The sequence below is a fragment of the Sarcophilus harrisii genome, chromosome 1 (assembly GCF_902635505.1).
Source record: "Sarcophilus harrisii chromosome 1, mSarHar1.11, whole genome shotgun sequence".
NCBI lineage: Eukaryota > Metazoa > Chordata > Mammalia > Dasyuromorphia > Dasyuridae > Sarcophilus > Sarcophilus harrisii.
Window position 1 is genome coordinate 700567639 of NC_045426.1, and position 24734 is coordinate 700592372.

Sequence of the window (24734 nt, forward strand, 5' to 3'; positions counted from 1 at the left end):
ATTCATGGCACCAGGCACAGCGACAGACATCTTAGTAAAGCTGCTGCCACGTCTTTTGGGAAACCCTTGGGCCTTTGGGGATTCCCGTGGCCTCACGTTTGCCTCCTGCCCATGGGGTGCTTCCCTAGTCTTCAAGCATTCTGACCCAACAGCGTCACCAAGAGCTCCTTTCTTTTGGGCATCAGGAGGCTCGGGCACCCCCACCTTCCATGCCATGTCCGTGCCCTACCTTGGGGAGAACAGAAAGTCAACCAGGAACGACCCATGCAGCATCCCAAGCCCAATTCTAGCATCAGGAGCATGGACTCCATGGACAAGATGAAGCCCAAGTCACCTTCAGCCCAACCTTTGCTTTGGAGGGTCAACAGAAAGTGTGGGAAGCAGTGACCAACCTCAATGGCTGGGAGGATCTGCGGGGGTACAGATCCCTGGGAGCAAACGCCGCCATTAGCACCTTGGCCAGCCAAAGACGTCCCCCAGGAAGTCAAATGTCTGCCATCTTGGAGAACACGTTTTGGAAAGTTCAAAGAGACTCTTAAGCTTAGCTCTGTCCTCCTGCAATGCTGTCCCAGAAAAAATAGTAATATACCTTTAGGACCACTAATGAGGTGACCTTAAGCTCTAGAACCAAGATGCCCACAACACTGGACCCAGGGGAAAACCTGGATTCAAATCCAGCCTCAGACAGTTACTACCTGTGTGACTCTAGGCAAGTCACTCTCCTTCTACCTCAATTTCCCCATCTGTACAATGGGAGTGACAGCAGTGACAGCACAACTTTCCAGCTTTTTGAACATCTAATGAAATGGTATCCACAAGGTGCTTTGCAAATCTTAAAAGTGCCATCTAGATGCTAGCTCATAGTCGTAGCCTGCCACCTCCCCAAGGCAGCCTATTTTCCTTTTTTTTTTTTTTATAAATTTTAAAAATTTACAAATTTATCTTTTATACTGGAGAACTTGGTTTTGAAATGTTTCCATTTCAGCCGTAAATCTGCAACATCTGCCCCTGGCTACTACACCCTGCCTTCAAGGGCCTTGCAAAAGAAGCCAATTTCTTTTTCCACTGGGGCCTGGTGAATAAAGAGAGCCATCATAGTCTCCCTTCAGTCTTCTCCAGGCTAAACACCCCAGATTCCGTCAACTGAGGCCCTCTTCTAGAAGGTCAATCGGTACGTGTTGATTCAAACCACTTTCTCATAGCCTATTGTTGTTTACAGATGTTGGACCAACGCCATATCCATTTCTGTTTCACACTCGTGAACAACAAATTCATTTTCTTCTCATTTTATTGAAAAAGATCCTATTACACTATGCTTACAGAAGCTTGGTGTTGCCCTAAGAAACGATTAAAATATCATCAGTGATCTGGACCACGTCACAGGAAAGAGTCTCAGGCGGTTTGTGCAAGACGGGGCGCTCCGGCCAGTGGATGGACACGCGGTTTTGATATCTGAAGTGCTAGGAGGGACGCCAAAGGTGGGGCCCTCCAGGCAGAGGCCTCCTTTTGAACCCTCCCCAGGATGAGAAGGGAGGGAGAGGAACCAGCATCTTTTTGGCCAGTGCTGGATCACAGGATAAGCTTTCGTTACTTTGTTTTTTCACTTTCATCCACGCTCTTCGTTTCTCATTGCCTTCCTCCAAATCGGGACCCCTAGATCAAAACTGTCTGCAGAATGGGTCAGAAGGGGAAATAGGGTCATCGTGGGAGACAGGAAGGCAAACTAAACAGGGCAGGTGATTGTGGGTTACCCCCTTCTCTGGCACGGGTAAAGCTGTACGCACCATGACTCTGTCCAAGGCTTCAGATCTGACTTCCCATGGCTCGGCCCCATGCTAACTGAACAGCTTGAAAAACACGGGAAAGGCCGAAGGCCCGCCCCTTTGATTCCTGAGGGAGGAAGTGCTCCCAATCAATACTGTACAATGAGTGTTTTTTGAATGTGGCTACGGGTCACAAGAAAATGGGATGTTTCATGGTATGCGAAGGACAGTTTTTAAAAAAACCATAAGACTACAGGGGACAAAGAACAAGTTTGGGGCTTGATTCACCCACAATTTGTGTCCGAGGCGATTCGGGGGCGGTCACTCGAGGAGCTGGGGCTCCTTTGGTCTCGTTTGGTAGCAATAAATATAAATAAATTTACAAACAGTAATACTGTCTAGCACAGCCCTGGGGACCTAGTCTACGAAATCTAGGGAATGTCTCGTCTTCTTCAAGGAAGATGAGCCCAACTCCCAGGGGAGGCCCGCTTCAGACTTCTGGGCTCTCCATCCCAGCAACCCCCGCTGGGCTCCATCCACCAGAGGCTTCCGGGGGGTCTCACCCTGGGGGCATCAGGCTTCTCGGAAGAATAAATTAAGACTGTCCAGAGGAAGGGAGGAAGCTGATGATGGAGCCCGGGTGACAGAGCTGCCGGGGCCCTGAAATCCGACTGGGCCCCTCAGGGGTCTGGAAGCCCAGCTTGGGCCAAGATCCAGCTGAACCCAGAGTGGAAACAAGAGGCTCGTCCGGTCACACAGTCGTGGTCAGTGACAGTCCGGGACACCCTCGGGAGACATTGTACCCAAAGGTCCTGGGGTGGGAGAGCGCAGTGGGTGCCCCCTCCCCCCAATCTCTATGTTGATTCCTCTGTCTCAGTCTCTCAATCTGCATCCCTCTCAGGGTCTCTGTCTCTGTCTCTCTCTCTCTCACACACACACACACACACACACGCACACACACACACACACGCACACACACACACAGCTCCATATCTTCCTAAGGGCCATGTGAGCAGCAGGAGCGGCCCCCTGGGGCTGGGGATCCGCCCGTGGGCAGGGACTGGGCTGGTGGGCTCCAGCAGAGCAGAGCTCCTGACCCGCCATTTCCCCCACGCACCAGACCTCCCCCCATTCCGCCTCCAAGGCCAGGCCCCCATGCCCACCAAGGCCAAGAGCCCGGGCGCTCAGAGCAGGGCAATGGGCTTATTGCCTGGGGCGCCCAGGTACTGGGCAGAGGAGGAAGGCGCGCCGTCCCCTGCGGCTGCGTAGGCGGTGTACAGGCTGGTGACCTGCAAGTCTGAGAAGGACTGGTCACTGCCGCTGGAGACGGGGGTGAGCCCCGAGGCGCCCAGGTCACAGTCCGACAGCTGCAGGGGGGAGTTGCTGAAGGCCCCGAGGGCGTCCAAGCTGAAGCTGTCGTCCTTCATGTCGTCCCAGAGGTTCCCTGCGGAGGCAAGCGGACCGTCATCCCGATGCCCTCCTCCCTGCCCTGCAGAGCCCGGGGCAGGGGGCAAGGGCAAGGCCCTTCTTCCCAGCCTGGAGGGCTCTGGCGGCCCCGCCCAACCCGTCTGGGGCAGGCTGGGTCTGTGGCCTCTGGCCCCCTGCAGCAGCCGGCCGTCCCCTTGGAGAGCAGGCCCCGGCCCCTCCCTTCGTGGGACCTTGAACGGGCCCCCAGTTACAAGGAGCTGTCCAAGGTGACTCGGCAGCCAGTCACAGCCTCAGAATTTAACGGCTTCTGTCTCCAATCCCGAGTCTTTGTGGCAGCCTGCACTGCCTCCCCCTCACAGCAGGGCGGAGCTAGAACCAGACACCGCCAGGTGCGCCCCATCCACTCCCGGTGCTCTGCAGGACCATTAGCTGGGGCTTCTGTGTCCTGGATGCCCAGGGAGAGTGGGTGGGGCCTCTGAGCAAGGAGGGGCCTTGGATCTGTGGGTGTCAGGCCTGGGCGGGGCTTAGAGCAGGGGGTGTCAGGGCTGGGAGGGGCTTAGAGCAGGGGGTGTCAGGGCTGGGAGGGGCTTAGAGCAGGGGGTGTCAGGGCTGGGAGGGGCTTAGAGCAGGGGGGGTCAGGGCTGGGAGGGGCTTAGAGCAGGGGGGAACACAGTAGAATATCCTTAAGAATTAAGCAGTTCTCAGAGACTTCTAAGTCCCCGAGCCCCTTTCGGGGGCTCCCCAAGCTCTTTCTGAAGGACTCAGCTGCTATAACTGCCTCCACCCTGAGCCGTTCCCCACAGACGGAAGCTCTGAGCCTCCGTGGCCGCGGGCGGGGACCCCCGCTCACCCTGCAGGGCGAAGTCCACGATGCTGGGGTCCAGGGCGTCCACCTCCGCGCCCACGTCGCCCACGACGCTCAGGAAGTCCACGGGAGCCCTGCTGAGGGCGTGGTGGGTGGGGAGGGGGCTGCAGCTCACGTCGGGCAGGGCGTGCAGCGGCGGGGTCTGGGCGGGCGCCGGGGAGCCGGGGGCCAGGCCCAGGCGAGGCTGCAGCTGGTGCTGCAGGGGCAGGGGCTGGAGCGACAGGGTCATCACGGGCTGCGGCGGGAGGCGCGGGGCGGCCAGGCGGCCGGGCCCCGGCGCGTCGGGCTCCCCGAGCTCCCCGAGGCGGCGGCAGCTCTCCGGCCGGTCGCTGATCAGCTTGTCCAGCTCTTCTGCGAGGGGGAGAGCGAGCTCAGCGCCCCGGAGCCCGGGCGGGGGCCGCGGGGGCGCCGGGGCGGGGCAGGGCCGAGAGCTTGGCCAGGCGCGGCCGGGGCCCCTCCGACAGGCCCCGTAAGGGGAAGGGTCTGGCCCGAATGCCCCGGGACAGGGAAGGGATTTGGGGGGGGGGGCATGACATTAAGCTGATAACGCCGGGGCACTGAACCCGCCCGCCCCTCCCGGCACGCAGCTCGGGCCGCCGCCCTGGGCCGCCGGGGAGCCGGGCCCTACCCGGGTTGGCCATGCTGCGGTGAATGGCGGCCAGGTCCTTCCGCTTCCACTTGTGCATCTCCTCCTCCATCTTGTCGATGCGCGCCAGGTTAAGGGCCCAGAGGCAGCCCTTGCGCGAGGAGCCGCTGCTCTTGTTCTCCACCTTCTCGAAGCACTTGTTCAGGGACAGGTTGTGTCGGACCGAGTTCTTCCAGCCATCGGGGGCCGTCTGCCGGGCGGGGGCCGGAGCCGGGCTCAGAACCGGGCTCAGAACCGGCCCCAGAACCGGCCGGCCCGCCTGGGACGGGGGCTCCTCCCTGCCCGTGATGGGAGGGGGGTCTCCCTCCCTGCCTGCCCCCTCCCCCGCCCGCCCACCGCTAGGGGCTCCCTCCTTCCCACAGCAGCTCCTGCTCATCACAGAGGCCCGTCCAGCGCTGCGCCAGGGCCGGCCGGGTCTGCCTCCCCTCCGTCCGCTTCCACCTGAAGCACAAGCCTGCCACAAGACCCTGGGCCCGGCCTCCCGGGCCTCCCCCTTCTGCAGGAGCCCCTTCCTGCCCCGAAGGCTCCTGCCTCTCCCCATGGAAGACTCCCAGCTTCTCCCACTAATCCACCTGTTTGAGCTTTCTCTCCCCGGGGCCTGAGCAGCTCCCGGAGGGCCTGGTTCTGGCCTCTGCACCCCCGTCACTTAGCAGTGCTTGGAACACAGTAGGTGCCTAATAAACACTTGCTGCCTTGATCTCCCCTCCGGCTTCTCCAACCAAACCGTGGGGGCCCCAGCTTGGAGGGGGTGGCAGGGCTTGAACCGGGGCCCGGTGGCTCACAAGAAAAGCATCCCAGGGACCGGCTGTGCCCAAGGGGAACAGGCTGCTTCCGGAGGCGGGGAGGCAGGACCCACAGGCAGAGGCCCATGCGCAGCAGCTGGAGGCCCAGAGGCCCGGAGGCCCACGAGCCCCGGCTCAGGCTCCCAGCCTCCCGCCGCCCTCACCTTGAAGTAGGGGAAGTGCTCCTTCATGAAGCTGTAGATCTCACTGACCGGGAGGCTGCCCGTCTTGCTGTTTTTCAAGGCCATTGCGATCAGGCAGCTGAAGGAGGAGAGCGCCCGGCCCATTCAGAGGGCCTCGGGTCTGAGGCCGGGGCCTGGCCGGCCCGTCTGGCCAGCCTGCCCTCCCTCCCACCCTCTCCTGGGGAGCTGGAGGCGGGGACGCTGCCGGCCCAGTCAGTGATGGGGGGAGGGGGAGAGGCCCAGGAGGGAGCCAGCCCCAAAGCCAGGAAGGCCCCCAGGTCCAAAGCCGGCTTTAGGCCAGCCGGCCCACACAGCCCTAATAAAGTGTGTCTGAAGGAAGGTCGGCCTCAGGTGCTTCCCCAGTCGTGACCCCGACCCCAGCGTCCTCAGAAACAACAGCGCAACTTCTCAGGATGTTGTGGAGCTCAAACACCATTCAGCGCGCTGCTGAGCACACAGTAGGCGCCATATGAATGCTTACCCCTTCCTCCAGGATGCTCTCGCTCACTCAGCTCCCCCGTACCCCTTCCAAGAGCTGAGGCTCTGGCTCCCTGGGGGCTTCAGCCAGAGCCAGGATGGGGGTCGGGGGCGCTTTGGGGAGTGGATCTGGGCCCTGGGTCAGACTGGGCGGCCTGGCAGGCCCCCTACTTCCTGGCGCCTCTCTTACATTCCCCCGCCCCTGCCCTGCTCTTCACGGGATGTGGAGGCCAGGTGAGGCTCGGAGGCCATCGAGTCTCATCTTCACAAAATGGGAAACTGAGGCTCGGAGGTTGGCTTGGTCAAAGACATACAGGCGTTAAGCATTGGAGTCAGGACTCGAACTCAGTCTCTGGGGTCCAGACCAGGACAACTCCTAGTCCTCCACCACCGATGCCAAATGTTAAGGAATGTTCCTGGGCCCCTCGCCTCCCCCTCTTGGGCCTCAGTTTCCCCACAGGACTCGTGAGGAGCAGTGGAAGCCGTGGCTGCCGGGCCACAAGCAGGCTTTAGTCAGGGCTCTTGGGCTGGGTCCCCGGGGGTCTCCAGGCCTGCTCTTGTGGGGGAGGGTCCCTCTTCCCCCTGGACCACTGTGGGGGAGCACAGGGCCCCCAAACCCAAACAGTGTCCCTGGGAGCTCTCTGGGGGCCGGGGGAGGGGAGCCCAGCTCACCTGTAGGAGTAGATGGGCTTGGGGTAGTGCTTGGGGTGCAGGTCCTGGGCTGAGTGCGCGGGGAGGCGAGGCTGGGGGAACGGAGGCTGTGCCCCGAAGGAGACGCTGTACATTCCGGCAGGGGGGCACTGATCAGAGAGGGAGGGGGGAGGGGAGACGAGAGACAGTCACCAGCCGGGACCTGGGGACCCCCACAAAAGGCTAAACTCCGTGGCCCTAAGGGGCTGCCAGTGTGCTGGAGGTAGGCAGGTAGGCAGCCAGGAAAGGCTTCCTGGAGGCGGAGGCCCCAGGAGGATCAGCTAGGGGAGGCAGCTAAGGGGGGGCTACAGGCCTTAGCCAAGCCCTCCCCCACCCCAGCCCCTCGGACCTCTGGGAAGGACGGTATCCGGGCCCTAGCCAGGGGCAATACCCCGGGAGCCCTGCAGGGGCCCCTCCAGTACCTGATGTGGCCCCTGGGCCAGGGTAAATGGCGGCTGGGAGGGCGCCGGGTAGAGCTGGGGCTGGTCCTGCTGGCCCCCCATGGGGTACTGGCTCATCTGGGGGAGGAGGGAGAAGGCACCGGGGATCAGGGGGGGCCTGGACCTCGTTCCCCACCCCTCCCTCCTCGGCTGCACTTACACTGGCTCCGTGGGACCCGATACTGCCAAGCCCCAGCAGGCCCTGGGGGGGCACGCTGCCTGGCACGTGGCTGATGGCGCCCGGGGCGCCCACCGTGAGCACACTGGCTGCCATGGAACCTAGGGAGAGGGTGAAGCAGAGAACGACCGCTGGCTGGGGGCCCTCCTCACGGCACGGCCACGGGGGTGGGGAGGGAGCCACAGCCGTCGGGGACACTCTGGGGGCTCTTCTAGGCGGCGGCATCCCAGGGGGGCTGGGGGCCGAGGCCTTTTCCCAGTGCAGGCACGCAGGCCAGACAGGCACCCTGACCTAGCTCACCAGGCCAGATGGACCCCCTAATGGGGCTCCCTGGCGTAGGTCATAGGCTAGATGGCTCCCACCATGGGCTGCCAGGACAGGCCCTTCCAATGTGGGTCACTAGGCTGGACAGCCCCCCTGAAAGTCACTAGGCCGGATGGCCCCCCATAAGTCACTAGGCTGGGACGGCCCCCCTGAAAGTCACTAGGCCGGATGGACCCCCGTAAGTCACTAGGCTGGGATGGCCCCCTATAAGTTGCTAGGCCAGACGGCCCCCCCATAAGTCACTAGGCTGGACGGCCCCCCATAAGTCTCTAGGCCAGACAGCCCCCCTATAAGTCGCTAGGCCGGATGGCCCCCCATAAGTCTCTAGGCTGGATGGCCCCCCGTAAGTCGCTAGGCCAGATGGGCCCCTGTAAGTTGCTAGGCCGGATGGGCCCCCCTGTAAGTCGCTAGGCCGGATGGGCCCCTGTAAGTTGCTAGGCCGGACGGGCCCCCTGATGTAGGACGCCAGGTCAGACAGTCCCCAGCACAGGCCCCCAGGCCGGATGGCCCCAGCCATCTCTCCCTCCCCCGGAGCTCCCTAAGCCACAGTGTGGGGGTTCTGCTGGGCCCCAGGGCCCCTCCCGCACCTGACTTTCAAGGACGCCCTCAGTCACCCTCTGCTCCCAGACAGGGCCTGGCCAACCTGGCCCAAGGACCCCGGGCACCCTTCCAGCCGCCTCCGGCCACCTACGGACCAGGATGGCGCCTCAGGACATGTCGTCTGGGGGCATGGGGCCTGACTGCAGGAGGACAGAGGCTCAGGAGACTCCCAGACCCCAGACTCAGAGATGGGCCGTAGAGTCCAACCTCCCCATTTTACAGATAAAGCAGCTGAGGCTTGGGAGGGTCAGTGATTTTTCCGGAGGTCACCGATTGGGGGGCCCAGCCAGAGCACAAGGCTATTTGATGCCGTGAATTTCTTGAACGGCCTGATCACATTTTTAAGTAAATGAAATGCCAAATATTGGCGCCATAATGGGTCCCATCTCAGTCCACGGAACCCCTGAAATCTACCCACAAGCCCCTTGGGGATCGGGGCACCCCTGAGCTGCCAGGGGCCAGCAAAACCCACCCATTTTACAGTTGAAGACACTGGGCCCCTACACCCAAGGCCAGCTCTGCAGCCGGGCCGCTGCCCCCAGAGCCAGGCCCGGCTCAGGCCCAAACCCTGACCCCACAACGGTCCCGAGACTCTCGGCAGGAGGCCCTTCCACGGGGATGTGCCAGCGGGCAAAGGGCCAGCGGGAAGCCTGGGCTGGGTGACCCTCGCTCAGTCACTGAGCCGTCTGTAAAAGGGGTCGGACCGGGCCCCTGGGGACATTGTGGCCTGCTGCCTCAGAGCAGGGGCCGGCCCGGCGGGACTTCAGAAAATGGGGGCTCCCCAGCGTCCCAGCAGGGGGTCATGGGAGGGGGCCTCTCCTCCTCCCTGAAGAAGCCTTGGGCGCCGGGAGCTTTGGGGCCCCGTGTTTGGGGGAAGGGGCCCAGGGTGGGGGGCTCAGGGCCCCTCCAGGAGAGCGGGCTACCTGTCTGCTGCAGCAAGGCACCGGGGCCTCCAAAGTCCATCCGGCTGCTGGCCATCTGCTGCAGCCGCGGCACGTCCACTGCCGTCAGCCAGGAGAGGGACTGCAGGTCACTGGGCAGCTCCTCCTCGGCAGCCCGGGAGGGGTCGGAGGCCATGAGCCTGCGGGGGCCAAGAGAGTAGAGAGTGGGGAGGGGGCACACACCGCCTCGAAGTGCCCGCGCCCTGGGCTCATTCCCCACGTGACTCAGTGTCCTCATCTGTGAAATGGCCACAACAGGACCTGCCTCCAACCAGGCAAGCTGTGTCACGGGCTCCGTAGACCTTAAAGACCCAGCGATCACAGCGGTGAGGTCACTTCCCTTCTCTGGGCTCAGCTCCAGCAGCTTCAGAACGGGGAGTGGTCCCAGGACAGAACCCCTCTCCTGCTACTGCTTTACTTTAACAGACAGGAAAACTGAGGCCTGAGAGGCCGGGCTCACACACAGCGGCAGAACCAGGGCTGGGATGGACTTAGAGACCGGCTTCCTTCCCAAGGGCTCCCAAGAACAGGTGGCTCATGGGAAGCCCCAGAGGACTTCTTACCCAGCTCAGTAGGTCAGTATGCTTGGTTCCTTGGAACCGGAGCCTTTTGTTTTATGCATTTCCAAATACTTCTGGGAAGGTTCCGTGAACGTTCCCAGCCCGGCTGCCCGGGGCTCGGGACCCCCCAAAACCAGTGCCCCCGAGGGGGAGCAGCCCAGGGAGAAGCGCCGGCTCTGCTACTTCCTCCCCAGCTCATCTGGGAAGTGGGGATGCTGGGCTGACCCCTCTGGGGCCCCCCAATCCACGGGGGCTTCAACTTCTTAGGCCAAAATATTCAGTATGTCATACACAGGCGGAGGCAGGGGGGTTCGGGGATATGGGGGGCCAGCTGGGGGGACGGGGCCTCAGGTTAAGCCTCAGATACTGTGACGCTGGGCAGGGCCCGGGAGCCCACTCCCTGGGCTTCCTCCTCTGGGAAGGAGAAAGGGCCGGGAACCAAGCTTTCTTAAGCACCTACTATGTGCCAGGAGCTGGGCCTTATAAGACTTTCGTTTTGGTTTAAAATGGGGGGTAAAGCACAGACTGGGCTTCCTGGGAGAACCCGGGAAAATCCGAAAGAACTTTTCGACCGCAATGACATCGCTAATAGGGTCATTTATCAGTGTCATCTTTGATTAGTATTCACCGAGGTGGGCCTCTGGTAATAAAGGGAGGGGAAAAGGGTTGGGGGGGACATGGAAAGGAGAGAGAGAGAGACAGAGACAGACAGACAGACCTGGGAACAAGACAAAGAGAAGAAAGAAAAGACAGACAAACAGACAGAAACAGAACAGACAGACAGACATAGAAAAAAGAGCAGAACATGAAAAAAAGGCGACAGACACAGACGAAGAACATAGAAAACAAAGAGACAGAAAAAGGGAGACAGACGAGACAGAGAATAGAAAACAAAGGGGCAAAAGGCGAGACAGAGAACAGACACAGAGGGAGAGAAGAGAGAAAAGAAAGAAAGAGAGACAAAGACGGACATGAGAACAAAGGGCCAAAACTGAGAGACAGAGACAGACAGAAACAGAGACAGAGGACAGAGACAGAGAGAGACAGAAGAGAAAGAGACAGAGATAGAGACATAGAGAAACAAAGAGACAGAAAGAGAAAGAGATAGAGACAGAGGGGGGGGGGGGGGGGAGAGGGAGAGGAGAAAAGATGGGGAGAGGCCAAGAAGCTGTATTGGAGAGGAGGGGGGAGAATTGATCTGACAGTCCCTACCCTGGCTCTGCCTTCCTTGAAGAGCTCTCAGTTTCCTTACTATTCTGTCCTGTTCCTCCTCCTCTTTTCCATCTTTCATCACCCTTCCTCTCTCTGTGGCTTTCTCTGTCTCTCTCTCCCCCCTCTCTGTCTCTGCTTTTCTTTCTGTCTCCCTATTCCTTTTCTGTCTCTCTCTGTGTCTCTGTCTCTGTGTGTGTCTCTGTCTCTTTCTTTCTCTCTCTCTCTCTCTCTGTTCCGCTCTCTCTACTGTAGTTTTGGGACCATAATTAGTGTTGTCATGGCAACCCCTGTTCAGTTATTTGGTCCAGGCTAAAGCTTGCGATCCCAGGAAAGGGGCATGGGTGCCCAGGGTTCTGGATCAAAATTAAACAGGCGTGTTTAAAAGGGGGGCCGGGCCCCGGTGGCCCCCACGACAGTTGGCCCTGGCTGGTGCGGGCCGCCTCTCCATTGTGCTGGGAGCGACTGCTGCCCCCCGCGGCACGTGGCCCCCATTGTCTCAGGGTCTCCTGCCCAACTGTTCCTGACCCCTGCCCACCCTCACCGCCTCTGCCCAGCTCCAAATTTCTGGCGACTGACCGGGAATCCCCCAGGACCATCGGCCCTTTCCCCCACTGGGGCCCCCCAGATAAACCCCCCTCCCCCCCGGGTCAGGGGCGGTGAGGTCATCGGGGCTCAGTGCACCCCCGGGGAGGCGGGGGGTCCGGGCCCTCCCCCCGGGGCAGAGGCCAAAGTGTGTGGGTGGGCCTGGTCGGGGGTGGGTGGGACCGGCATGGCTCCGAGCTTTGGCTGCAGGTGCCGCCTGGTGGCCCCGAAGGACATACAAAGGTCGCCCGAGCTCTGCAGAGAAGGCCAGGCCGGGGGCTGGGTGGGCGCCGCCCCAGACAGCTCTCCCTGAAACTTCTGGAGAGCCCTGGAGGTGGATGGAGCGGGGTGACCGGGCCTGTTTTACAGATGGGGAAACTGAGGCTTACCAAGGCAGCTTGGTCCAGCAAACGAGGGGAAAGGAAATCAGCATTTACAGAGTGCCTACTGTGTACTCTGCCCTTTTTACAAATATTACCTCTTTGCCTTCAAGGATTGGGAAGGGGGTGCCATGGTCCCCAAAACATGGGAAGAGGGCAGACAGGGTGGGAAGGCCCAGGCCACATGGGCGTTTGGGCTGTCGAACCCAGACCCTGTCTTTGGCCGGCGGGACCTGCACTCATTTGCTTTGCCAGGACTGTGGGCCTTTGAGGCCGGGGGGGGGTGACCTTAAGGCCCCTCCATTCCCAAGACCAGCCCATCCTTATTCTACAGGCTGAGAGGGGCCCCAGAGAGGAAATGGATTGTCCAAGACCACAGGGGCAGGGTTCGAACCCAGATCCCTTGCTTCTAGAGTCATTGCTCTTTCTGCTCTCCTGCACTGCCCCCCGGAAACAAGGGCCTGCCCAGCTTGGGCAAGCTCCCTCTCACCTGTGGGTCTGGGGGGAATCATCCAAGAAATCCCACCCTGCTCATGGGAAAGTCCCAATGTCATGGCCTCCCCACCTCCCTCAGTCACCAACCCCAGCATCTGTGACTTCCTCCCCGAAGAATGGAAGTCTCTCCAGGGCAGGTACACTTCAGCCTTGTCCCCGTATCCCTGGCATCCAGTGTGGCACCTGGCACCTGGGCAGCCTTTGTTCCTTCCCTCCTCCCTCTTGCCTCCTTCCTTCCCTTCTTTCCTTCCTCTCTCCCTTCTTTCTTTTCTTCTTCCCTTCTTCTTTCCTCCCCTTCTTTCCTTCCTTCCTTCCTTTTCCCCCCCTCCCTTCTGTCCTTGCTTCCTTCCTTCCCTTCTTTCTTTTCTTCTTCCCCCTTCCTTCCTTTCTCCCTTGCTTCTTTCCTCCCTCCCTTCTTTCTTTCCTTTCTTCCTCCCTCCCTTTTTTCTTTCTTTCTCTCTCCCTTCCTTTCTCCCTCTCTCCCTTCTTTCCTTTCTTCTTCCCTCCCCTCCCTTCCTTTTTTCCACTTCTTCCTTCCTTCTTTCCTCTCTTTATTTCCTTCCTTCTTTTCTTCTTCCCTTCTTCCTTCCTCCCTCCCTCCCTTTCTTCCCTTCTTTCTTTCCTTCTCCCTCCCTTCTTTCTTGCTTCCTTCTCCCTTCCTTTTTGCCTACTTCCTTCCATCCTTCCTTGCTTACTTCCTTCCCTTCTTTCCTCCCTCATTTCTTTCCTTATTTCTTTTCTTTTTCCCTTCTTCCTTACCTTTGTCCCTCCCCTCTGTTCCTTCCTTCCTCCCTCCCTTCCTTCCTTCCTTTTTTCCTCCCTCCCTCTCTCCCTTCCCATCTTCCTTCTTTCCTTTCCCATCCAACAGTCCCCTTCCCTTATTCCTACCCACCTGCTTCATCTAGAAAGATACAACATTTAATGGGGGGCATTCCTTCCTTTTGGGGCCCTTGGGTACTGGGGGTGGGGGTCAGTCCTGAAAACCTGTAAAACTGGGCGACTGGGAGGAAAGGGCAGGGCGGGCCACAGCCCGGCCGCCTTCTCAGTTCTCAGAAATCAACAAACAGGCTAGGGCCGGCCAGGGATCTGAGGGGCGGACCCCCCTTCCTCCCAAACCCTGCAGTCCGGTCTGGCCCTCAGAGCCGCATTTTAAGTTTCCACTATCACAGCTCGGGAAGACCTCACCCCCCTGGCCCCGGGGTCCCTCAGGGGCAAAGGGAACCGGACTCCCCCCTCCCTCCTCCAAAGCCGGCTCTCGTCCACCCTGTAAGTATTCCCAAATGCTTTCCTCTGGGATCCGCAGGGGTTATGGAACCCCTTGCCCCATTTCCCAGATGAAGCCCAAGGCTCTGGGCCTGCTGAAAGCCCAGGGGACCCCCCCGGGGGGAGAACGGTGAGACAAAGTGCAGGGCACCGGGCCAACAGGCGCCCACTCAGTGTTGGCTTTCAATCCACCAGTCCTCCCAACACCTGGGGGCTCTTGCCTTTCTGGGTGGGAAAAGGGGGTCAGAGGGGCTCAGGCCTCCTCACCAGGATCTGGGGGCCTGGGGATATCCCAGGGGCCTGAGATTCCGGGGCCTGAAACAGGGGTCTGAGATGTCCCAGGGCCGGACCCGTTCTTTACTTTTCCTGGCCTCTGGCTGCCCTCTCCCACTGACTCCATAGGAACAGACATGGGGGTCCAGCTGGGAAGACCTGGCTTCAAATCCTCCCTGATGGGCGCTCGGGGCAGCTTTCCAAGTGGCAGAGGAGTTGCCCACCCCTACAGTGGAGGGAGTTTCCTCCTCTGGAAGCTGCCCATTGTCTCTTCTCCCACAAACTTCCTGACCTTTTGTATTGAGAGGGGAATCATGAAGTGGAAGAAGGTGACTCAGGGAAAAGGGTGCGAGCTTTGGAGTCCAGGGACCCCCCTCTGCCTCTCAGCTCTGCCAGGGACTGCAGGGCCTGCAGGCCCAGAAGCCTTCCTGTCTCCGGGGCCCTCAGGAAGATGCTCTGCCCCCCTACTCTCTGCCTGGTCAAGGACAAGCAGCTTCTCCCCTGCGGGCCTCGGCTCCTCATGCAAGATGAAGGGACCCGACTCGCTCCCCCTTCCAGCACTGACTCCCTTATGGACACTCTAGTTCCCGGCGCAGCCACAACTAGGCCTGGACCATGGGGGCTGTGTCCCAGGGGCCACATTTAGAGGATGCTCAAGGTTTCTTCGGACGCAGCATCTCGTCCCCTCCCCCATGCCAGGTTTCCTGCCCCACCGGGGTTGGGGAGGCTGCACAGAATGTCTCGGTCTTAGGCGATTCCCACAGATAGCGGAGGCTCAGATTCCTCAGAGAGGCAGCACGGTGGATACGTTTGGAGACTGAGGGCCTTGGATTCAAATCCCACCCATGACCCCGTGCACTCTTAGGCAAATCCTCCTCTTTCAGCTCCACTTCCTTCTCTGTCAAATTAGAGATGAGGGGATGCTCTTGTACCTCCAGGGCCTTTACCTATTTCTGAGCTCCCCTTAAATATGGATAACAGGGAAGGAAGCAGGCAGGAAGGAAAGAAAGGAAAAAGGGAGGAAGGAAGGAGGGAAGGCAGGAAGCAAGAAAGGGAGAAAGGAAAGAAGGAAGGAAGTCAGGCAGGAAGGAAGGAACAGAGAAGAGGAGGAAAGGAAGGAAGGGAGGGAGGGAGAAAGGGAGGGGAGAAGGGAGGGAGAGAAGAGGGAAGGAAGGAAAGGAAAGGAAGAAAAGAGGGAGGGAGGGAGAGCCAGGGAAAGAAGGGAGGGAAACAGGGGAGAGGGAGGTCTGGAGCCAAAGAAGAGACCTGGATTCTCCCTCCCGGGCCCCAGCGGAGCTCTCCGTGTGGCCGCTTTGACTCAGAGCAGAGCCTCAGAGCACTTACAAGCCTTGCGCTGACTGGGTGCAGGCCGTGCACCCGCTGTCAGGGGTCCAGGGTCTGCCTGGGCAGGGGGAGGCTAACCCAGGCCTGGAGCCAGCAGGTCCAGACTGGACTGTGACCTTTGTCACGCTCTCATGGACCTCCACAAGCATTAACCACAGTGATTTTGGAGGGAAAGCCAACACTGGGTAAAACCCAGTGATCTAGAGATAAATTACAGGGAGCAGGGGCAGGAGATAAGCATTTATTGAGTGCCTACTGTATACCATACTGCGCCAAGAATTTAAAAAATGCCTCATCTGATCCATGGATTTAGGAAACGGGGCTCAGAGGCTTTCCGGTCCAAACTTACTTGGGGGAGCTGAGGCCAGAGCGGCTAAGTGACCTGCGCAGCTTGCGCTCAGTGCGGGTGCTGGGCTCTGAACCTGGGCTCTCCTTGATGTCAGCGCCTTGCCCCACAGGACCCCAGGCCCCTCTTCCCTCCACTCTCCTTTCGGCCCCTGAGGCCCTCCTCCCCCTGCGAGGCCCCGCTCAGAGGCTGCCTCTTCCAGGAAGCCCTCCCTGATTCTCAGAGCTCACATTCTAGGCACTAGGGACCCGCCGCCCCCGCTGAGCCCCGCCCAGCACCCCCGGCTAAGGTGCCCTCGGCCCGGCGGGCGGGCGCCTGGATCCGGCTCTTCTGGCCGGCTGTGGCGGGCCCGCCGGCGCCTGGGCGAGCCGGACTCCGCATGGGGGGCCTAAGTCAGCCTCGGGGCAGGGGTGACCGCGGGCAGGCGGGCGGCGGGCTCCCCGCGGGGCCCGGGGTGAGGGCCCACTGACCCTGGGCGCCCTCAGCCGGGCTCGTCCCGCCCGCTCCCCAGGGGGGCCCGAACCAACCGGCGCGCACACACCCCCACCACCTGACCGCCCACCCACACACCTGACACCGCCCCCCCACCCGGCACCGCGCCCCACACGCACCTGGACGCACCCCAGCACCGCCCGCACCCGCGCACACCCACGCACGCTCAGTGAATGCGCCCGTGTCCCACCGCGGTGCTCTGGCCCCTGCCGCGGGGGCTCTTGCCCCCCCCCGGCCTTTCCCGGCGGGGGCCTTAGGGGCCAAGGCGCGGTGGGGGCCGGCCCGCTCGGGTAGTGTCGCAGGCTCCCTGAACCCCGCCCCGGAACCGCCCGGGGGGAGGGAGGGCAGCAGAGCCCGGACCTGAACACAGGCCTTCTGGGTCCGAAACTCGAGTCCTCAGCCCCGCCCCTGGAACAGGGCCTCATTCGTAAAAAGGGGTTACAGGCGGGCGTCGGGCTCAGGGGCCCTCAGAACGGGGTGGGGTGGGGTGTCAGGGGGGGGGGCCTCAGAACGGAAGGGGAGGGTTCAGTGGGGAGGGCCTCAGAACAATGGGGGTGGGGTGTCAGAGGTGGGAGGGGCCTCAGACCGCGGGTGTCGGGGCTGGGAGGGGCCTCAGACCACAGGTATCAGGGCTGGGAGGGGCCTCAGACCGCGGGGCGTCGGGGCGGGGAGGGGCCTCAGACCGCGGGGTGTCGGGGCTGGGAGGGGCCTCAGACCGCGGGGTGTCGGGGCTGGGAGGGGCCTCAGACCGCGGGGTGTCGGGGCTGGGAGGGGCCTCAGACCGCGGGGTGTCGGGGCTGGGAGGGGCCTCAGACCGCGGGGTGTCGGGGCTGGGAGGGGCCTCAGACCGCGGGGTGTCGGGGCTGGGAGGGGCCTCAGACCGCGGGGTGTCGGGGCTGGGAGGGGCCTCAGACCGCGGGGTGTCGGGGCTGGGAGGGGCCTCAGACCGCGGGGTGTCGGGGCTGGGAGGGGCCTCAGACCGCGGGGTGTCGGGGCTGGGAGGGGCCTCAGACCGCGGGGTGTCGGGGCTGGGAGGGGCCTCAGACCGCGGGGTGTCGGGGCTGGGAGGGGCCTCAGACCGCGGGGTGTCGGGGCTGGGAGGGGCCTCAGACCGCGGGGTGTCGGGGCTGGGAGGGGCCTCAGACCGCGGGTGTCGGGGCGGGGCCTCGACCGGGGTGGGGGCGGGGGGGGGCCTCAGACCGCGGGGTGTCGGGGCTGGGAGGGGCCTCAGACCGCGGGGTGTCGGGGCTGGGAGGGGCCTCAGACCGCGGGGTGTCGGGGCTGGGAGGGGCCTCAGACCGCGGGGTGTCGGGGCTGGGAGGGGCCTCAGACCGCGGGGTGTCGGGGCTGGGAGGGGCCTCAGACCGCGGGGTGTCGGGGCTGGGAGGGGCCTCCAACTCTCATCTCACGGGGCCCCGAGGCCCCGGGGGGAAGCCTTGCCCAGGTCCCCAGGGCGGATGGCAGCCCCCCTGCGCCCAGTCCAGGGCTCCGTCCCCGAAGCTGGGCCTCTCTGGGCACGGCCCCCGCTGGCCGCGGGGGGCACTCCCCCTCTCCCTCCCTCCCCCGGCCCGGGTGGCCGGCTGCTGCCTCACGGGGGAGGCCGAGAAGCGCTGAGCTTCCCGTGATCGCTCCTGGGAGGCCCCCGCCGGCCGGGCCAGCTGCCGCCAGGCACTCCCTGCAGGGCAATTGAAAATAACGGCCGAGCCTGAAGAGGCCGGCTGGGGGAGGGTCCGCTGGGGCCCAGGCTGGGGGGGGAGAGGGGGCTGCCCTGCCCCGGCCGCGGCCGACGAGCAGCCCCAGGCCCGGATCCAAAGGGCGGGCCCTGCCTTCTCGCCCCCTTCCCCTGGTCAGGCAGGAGAACTGCCCGCTCTGCCAACGGTACCAGCGGAAGAACCCGCCGGTCGGGGAGCCAGGAAGACCTGGGCGCAAATGCTGCCTTAGACACACAAGCCGCCTGACCTTGGGCAGGCCACTCTTGTCCTCTGAGACTCAGTTTCCTCCTCTGTGAAATGGGGTAGGGGAGGGGACTCCACAACCTGCCGGAAAGTTACAACCGTCACTTGGCACACAGTAGGTTCTTTAATAAGTGTTGGCTAACAGACCCGCTTTGATTATCCCACTCTCTCCGCTATGGTCCGTTCTTTGAAGGCCAGAGTTACTTTCCCAGCTGTAAAATGGAGAGCGGAACAGCACCTACCTCCCAGGGTTGTTAAAAGGGTCAAATGACATAGTATTTGTAAAGTGCTTATTACAGTGTCCAGCACATAGTAGGTATTTGACAAGTACTTATCCAAATACCTACTATGTGCTGGATAAGTACTTGTCCTAAACCCTTCTGTTCTAATAATAGTAAGTTCCTTAACCCATGTATGCCTCAGTTTCTCCAACTGTAACATGGAGATCATAACAGCACCTACCTCCAACACTTGTTACAAGGACCAAACGAGATCATATTTGTAAAGTACTTATCACAGTGCCCAGCACATAGTAGGTATTTAATAAATGCTTGTCCTAAACCTTTCTGTAAGAGTGCCTTTAAAAAAAAATCTGTCTGCCTCAGTTTCCCTAAATGTAAAATGGGGATTATAATAGTGCCTCCTTCCAACAATTGTGAGAATGAAATGAGAAAAGGCTTAGCACAGTAGCTGTCCCATGGTGAGGTTCTCAAGGTAGCATGAGTCCCATTTTACAGATGAGGAGACTGAGGCTGTTAGCGGCTATTAAGACTCAGAGGTTGGATTTGAATATAGGGTTTTATGACTCTAAGACCAATGCTTGGCCCTCTCCTCCAGGAGGGATATAATATTGAAAGGATCCAGGATGCTATTGGGGGGCGCTCCTTTCTCGAATACAGAAAGCAAAGTGTACAAAAGAAAGCCCCTGAGAGTGGGAGTCTGAGAACTAGGGTTCCAATGGAGGCTCTGCCCTTTTAACTCTCCACCTGTGAACCTCAGTTTCTCATCCAATGGAAGAGAGTGATCAGAGAGTCTCAGAGACGTTCGAGTCTACACTCGTCGATTGGGGTTCCTGGCTTCTATACAAGCTCAGCCTATCAATGTGTCATCAGGTCCTGGCTGTGAAACCTTCCCAGGCCTGTGCAGCCAGAACCCACAGTCACTCTGAGTGACTTAACATTGCCTGCCTCAGTTTCCTCCTCTGTGAAATGGGCATAAGAACACCTCCCAGGGTTGATCATACTGGTAAAGCTCTTTCAAAGCCATAAAGTGCTGCCTAAGTGTTAGCTATCACTATTGAGACTGGGATTAATCAGCCAGTAATGGCAAACACTGCTAAGGGGCTTTAAAAGTTTGCAAAGCCCTTTCCGTACATTTACTCGAGTGATGCTCACAGGTTCCATCTCCCTCCCAATTCTCCCTGCTCTGCCCTCATTCATCTGGCCCAAAGCCCACAGAAATGGTGTTCAATGACTGGCTGCCCATGGCTTGGCCGGGTCCAGGGGCTGAGGTTCCCAAGGCTCAGGCTCCAGCTTCCCTGTCCCAGGCTGTGCTCAGCCCCTCCTGCTGCTAATTGGCAGCCGGGGTCCCCCACCCCCTCCCTGGGCAGGCCCGCCAGAGCAGACAGCGGGAGAGTAAACGGAGCTGATCGGAGCTGACAGATTCATTCATCCCCCCCGCTTGGTGCTCCCTGCGCCTGTGGCAGCCTCCCCTGACCCGGGGCAACCTCCTCGCCCGGAATCCCCAGGCTTTCCCAGGGCCGAGGCGGAGGAAGAGGAACCAGGTCAGGGGAGGCCCTCTCCAGCCACGGGCTCGTGGGGCCAGCGCCCGGGCTGCGGTTCCCACAGCTGTGCCCTGGCCCCGAGCCAGACACCCCTAACCTCCATCTGCACTCCAGCAGGACGACTGGGGGCCAGGATCCATCTGCAAGGAAGGGACACGGTTCCCAGGGTCTAAGCCCCATCCTCAGCCCTGACTCTCATCCATGTTTTTGGGTGGGAGTTCTCAGAGATCATCTCCCTCAGGGGTGTTGGAGAAGTCCAGGGACCCTGTCTCAGAATCATGTATTTAATGGCACAAGCCAAAATTCTCAGGATTAAGTGGCGGCTACTTATACTGAAATATATATTATTTCTGAATGTATATATATATATATAGATAGATAGATAGATATACTGAAATATAAATTATACTAAGAGCCCCCTTTAGAAAGATCTTATTTTCTCTAGAGCCAGAAAGCATAGATTCAAATCCTTCCTCTGCTTGGGGCACCTGGACCTCTGGCTCTTCTGATGAATGAAATATTGGACAAGCTGTCCCCTGAAGGCCCTTCCAGCTGGGGATCTAGAATCTTACAGGCCCAGAGAGGTAGGACTTGTCTTGGGCAAGGCCAGATCTCAATATCTCCAGATCCAGTGCCTTTGCATTACACCAAAGCATCATGGATGTTGCCGAAGGGGGAATGGGCTTGATTCGCTACCCAGCAACCTTTAAGGTCCCTCTCCCAGATCCAAAGTGGGGTGCTTCCATGAAGGGAGGGGTCCTGAGCCCTTCCAAGGTCTCCCTGGTCAGTCCTTATGGTGGAGTTGGTCCCTGTGTCCCTGCAAACAAACATCAACACACACACACACACACACACACACACACGTGTACAATTTGTATACCCAAAGATACACATACATATAACCATACACAGATACATACGTACACACAATACAGGCACACACACATATAGACATATGCACACACAGACACACCGCTCACTTCCCTTTGGTCTCGTCTTCAAGATGGAGAGATGAATGTCAAAGGTGGAGGAAGGGAGAAGTCTGTTCTCTCACCCAAGACCCCAACCCCAGCTGATGGGAGAGAAACGATCCTATTTCTGTACTGCCCCTGGGGTGTAAATGTCCTTTTTTCTCAATAGATTAGCAGTACAAGTATTATCAGACCCATTTTACAATCATGGGATTATAACAACAATAACAATAATAATAACTAACATTTACATGGTTCTATAAGGTTTCCAAAGCACTTTAGGCATATTAGGTAACATGATCCTCTGAGGGGAGGTGCTATGATTATCCCAATTTTCCAGATGAGGAAACTGAGGCTGAAGGAGGTTAAATGATTTGCCTAAGAGTTCCACAGAAAGTATTAAAGACAGGGAAAGGGGTCTCAGCCACCATCTAGCCCAGACCCCTCCTGTTGTTTTAAAATAGATGGTAAAACTGAGATACAAAGAGAGGGACTCATACAAATACTAAAGAAATATAAAAAAACCAAATACTAAAGAAATGAAGCTAGGCTCTCTGATCACTCTCCTAATTCAACCACGCCTAAGGATCAAGGAACTGCCCAGCCACACACTTGGAGGAAGTGGCTGGGGTCTGATTCGAAACTTTGCACTGCCCAGGTGGTGTCTGACTGACTTCCCCACCCCCAGTCTCCCAATCACAACAGGGTGATCTCTGCTGCCCCCCAGATCTTGGGGAGGGAGGTGCCCTGTGACCCCCAGAACAGGGGAGGAGCTGTTTCTGAGGGAATTTCAACCTGCAGAAGCTCCCCCCCCCCACTTAATAGTATGTCATTTCCAATTACATGTAAATATAGTTTTCAACATTTACTTTTACAAGGTTTCCATTTTTTTCTTCTCCCTCCCTGTATTCCCCCCTCCCCAAGGCAGCAGGCAACCTAATGTAAGTTAAACACATATAATCATATTAAACATATTGGGGAAGCTTTTAAAAACACATAATAGGTTGTCCCAAGCCTGAAGCACTCCCAAGAATCCAAAAGTGGAGGCTCCAGACACAATTTGAACCCAGAACCCAGATGAGATTTCCACCCCTGAGCCTGGAAGGTTAGCTTGGCGAGGAACAGCTTTCCTTAGCAGGCTGAGCCCCCAAACCTGCAACTCCTTCCCAGCATCACCACCATAGGTAGCCACAGTAAGGAATCACTTTGGCAGGGGGGGGGGGCAGGGAAATGCTATAGCACCTCTGATCTGGGGCTTTTCAGAGCTAAAAGGCAACAGAAACAATCTCTCACCTGTATTCCTGCGGAGAAGAGTGAAGATTCTGTCCTGAATTTCTAAGGATTCCTGACATTATGGCTGTAATGTCACTTTCTATCATCTCCTTGAGGGGAAAGAAAGACAAAAACTTGGTTAGGGAGGTGAGGGAGATGATGAATAATTCGCTGTTCAAGAGGATGGATGTGTGTGTGTGTGTGTGTGTGTAGAAGAAGAGGGAAAGGAGTGGAAAGAAGGAAATGAGGAAGAGAGATTGAAATAAAAGAAATTACAGGGGAAATGGGAGAGAAGAGAGGAGAAAAAGGAGAAGAAAGAGAAAAGGGAAGAAAGAGAGGAGAAACAGGTGAGAGAAGAGGGCAGAAAAGATCGAGAAGATGGGAGGGAAATGGAAGGAGATAGATAAAAGCAGGGAAACGGAAAAAAGGAGGCGGGAGAAAGGGAAAGAGAAAGGAGAGGTAGGAAGTGAGAGAGAGAGAGAAAGAGAGAGAGAAGAGAAAGAGAGGTAAGAGAGGGGGAGGAGGAAAGAGATGAGGGGAGAAAGAAAAAGAAAAAGTGAAGGGGAGGGAGAAAAGATGAAAGAGAAAAGAAGAGGGGGAGAAAGGAGAGAGACAGACTGAAACAGGAGTCAGGGAGGGGAAGAAGAGGGGAGCTACGGAACGCACTGTCGAAGCTCTTCGACGCCCCCCATTCCCTTGGGAGCCCACCCACCTTTGGAAGCCGTCAAAAACTTTTTGCCCCCACTATACCCCGGCCCCAGGAAAGGGGGGTTGCAAGCGCAGCCAGGACGCCCAGGAGAAGGGGCGCCCCAATTTCCTGGCTCCAAGGCGGACCCCGGGCAGCACCTGAAGATGTTCGGCAATCCCAGGACGCCCCTGGCCCCGCAGTGCCGTCCACACCTCTCGGCCCCGGGCCCCCCATCGACGCGGTTCCCACGTCCGCTGGCGAGGCAGGCTGCCGGCGCACCGGGGCCGTTGCTATCCCGACAGATACAAACACTGTCCAGTCCTGCGGAGCGACACGGGCACCTGCCAGGCACCGTCTGGGCGGGGATCCTCTGCGACGAGCCCGAAATGCGCCCCAGGCGGGGAGCACTTCCAACTCCCTCCAGAACAAAAACAAAACAACCCCCGGGAACCCAAAAGAACAGACCGCCCTGCATTTCAAAAGCAAAGGGGGGACCAAGAGGTTTCCCAAAGCGCTGCGGCGAGGCGGCCGCGAAAGAGAAAGGCGGCGGCTGGGGAGCGGCGCCCGCCCCCCGCGCCCCGCAGCATCCCGAGCACTTTGCACGAAGCGCCCCGGGCCGAGCAGAGCCGGGTCCGCGGAAAACCGGCCCCCGGCGAGAGGGCGGGGCAGCCAGCAGAGGGGACGGGGCGAAAGGCTGTACCTGATTGCGAGCTGGGCGGCGGCTGCGGCTGCACCACTGTGGCCTCTAAGGGAACCCCCTCCGCGCTCGCCCGCTCGCCCTGTGGCCCGCTCGCCCGCTCGCCCGCCAGCTCGCTCTCGCAGACCCGGCTTTGCACGCTCAGCCTCCCAACCGTTTTCAAATTTCCCTCTCAGGAGCTGTCCAGCCCGAGAGCATGCGCAGTGGGTAGAAGGGGGGTGTGCTGGGCAGGGCGCCTGGGGGGGCGGATTGCTGATTTCCCAGGCCCCACCCCCACCCCTGCCCCCAGCCTCTCCGGGGAGCGCCTGCTGGCGGCTTCTGGCAGGCGGGGGAGACCCGCTCCGCCCCCACTCCCACTCCCACTCCCACAGTGGGTTGGAGCCGGTAGAGGAGGGGGAGGGGGAGGGCAAGAGGATGCTCCCGGGGACTTTGAGGGCGGCAAAGCCAGGGGAATTCCAGGTCAAGGCAGGGTCAAGACCCTGATGGCCCAAACTTCCGGACCGGAGTTCCCGGCAGGAGGAGGAGGAGGAGGAAGGGAGGAGGAGGAGGAGGAGGAGGAGGAGGAGGAGGAGGGGAGGAGGAGGAGGAGGAGGAGGAGGAGGAGGAGAGGAGGAGGAGGAGGAGGAGGAGGAGGAGGAGGAAGGGGAAGGAAGGAAGGGGAGGAGGAAAGAAAAAGGAGGAGGAGGAGGAGGAGGAGAATGGGAGGAAGAGGAGGAGGGGAGATGATCTCTAAGACCCCGAGAAGCATTAAATGTACCCTCTGTTCTCATCGCCCCCCTAGGGACCGACTGCAGGGGGCCACCTGCCGGGCGCGGGAGGGGCAGGTGCACCACCTGCGCCGGCCCCTTTAAGAGAACAGCGCCCGGCGGGTCCCGGCGCCCGCCCAGGAGCTCGAGGCCGGGGGGAGGAGGGGAAGCGCTCGCGCCGGACGCCTCCACCTGCCGGGGAGGGGGGCGCCACCACCCCCGGCCTGCGAGGTCCCGGTGAGCCCGTCCGGCGCGCGGCTGCGGCGGAGGGCGTGCGGGCGCCGAGCCGTTGGTGGGAGGGAGCCCCCGCCCCCCGCCCGCGGCGGCCTGGATCCTCCCGCGCTGGTTTGGCGCCTCGC

At 59.9% G+C, this 24734-nt stretch overlaps 1 protein-coding gene across 1 annotated transcript; it reads right to left on the minus strand.

Moving 5' to 3' along the window:
• Positions 1-2703: 2703 nt before the first annotated feature.
• Positions 2704-22487, minus strand: FOXN4 (forkhead box N4). The gene is made up of 9 exons (XM_031948720.1): positions 22266-22487; positions 9299-9456; positions 7434-7552; positions 7256-7351; positions 6816-6943; positions 5649-5745; positions 4685-4892; positions 4042-4407; positions 2704-3207 (listed from the first exon to the last, which is right to left on the minus strand). The coding sequence occupies exons 1-9, from the start codon at positions 22349-22351 to the stop codon at positions 2948-2950; spliced, it is 1518 nt and encodes a 505-aa protein (XP_031804580.1). The 5' UTR covers positions 22352-22487; the 3' UTR covers positions 2704-2947.
• Between the last annotated feature and the right edge of the window lie 2247 nt (positions 22488-24734).

Bases quoted from the DNA above. Each gene is read 5' to 3' on its own strand.
- FOXN4 (XM_031948720.1), bottom strand. From the start codon at position 22,351: ATGATAGAAAGTGACATTACAGCCATAATGTCAGGAATCCTTAGAAAT. The intron at 5,746-6,815 runs GTGAGCTGGGCT...CTCCTCCTTCAG, and splicing joins AAGCCCATCTACTCCTACAG to CTGCCTGATCGCAATGGCCT. The intron at 4,408-4,684 runs GTAGGGCCCGGC...TCCCCCTCGCAG, and splicing joins CCGCAGCATGGCCAACCCGG to AAGAGCTGGACAAGCTGATC.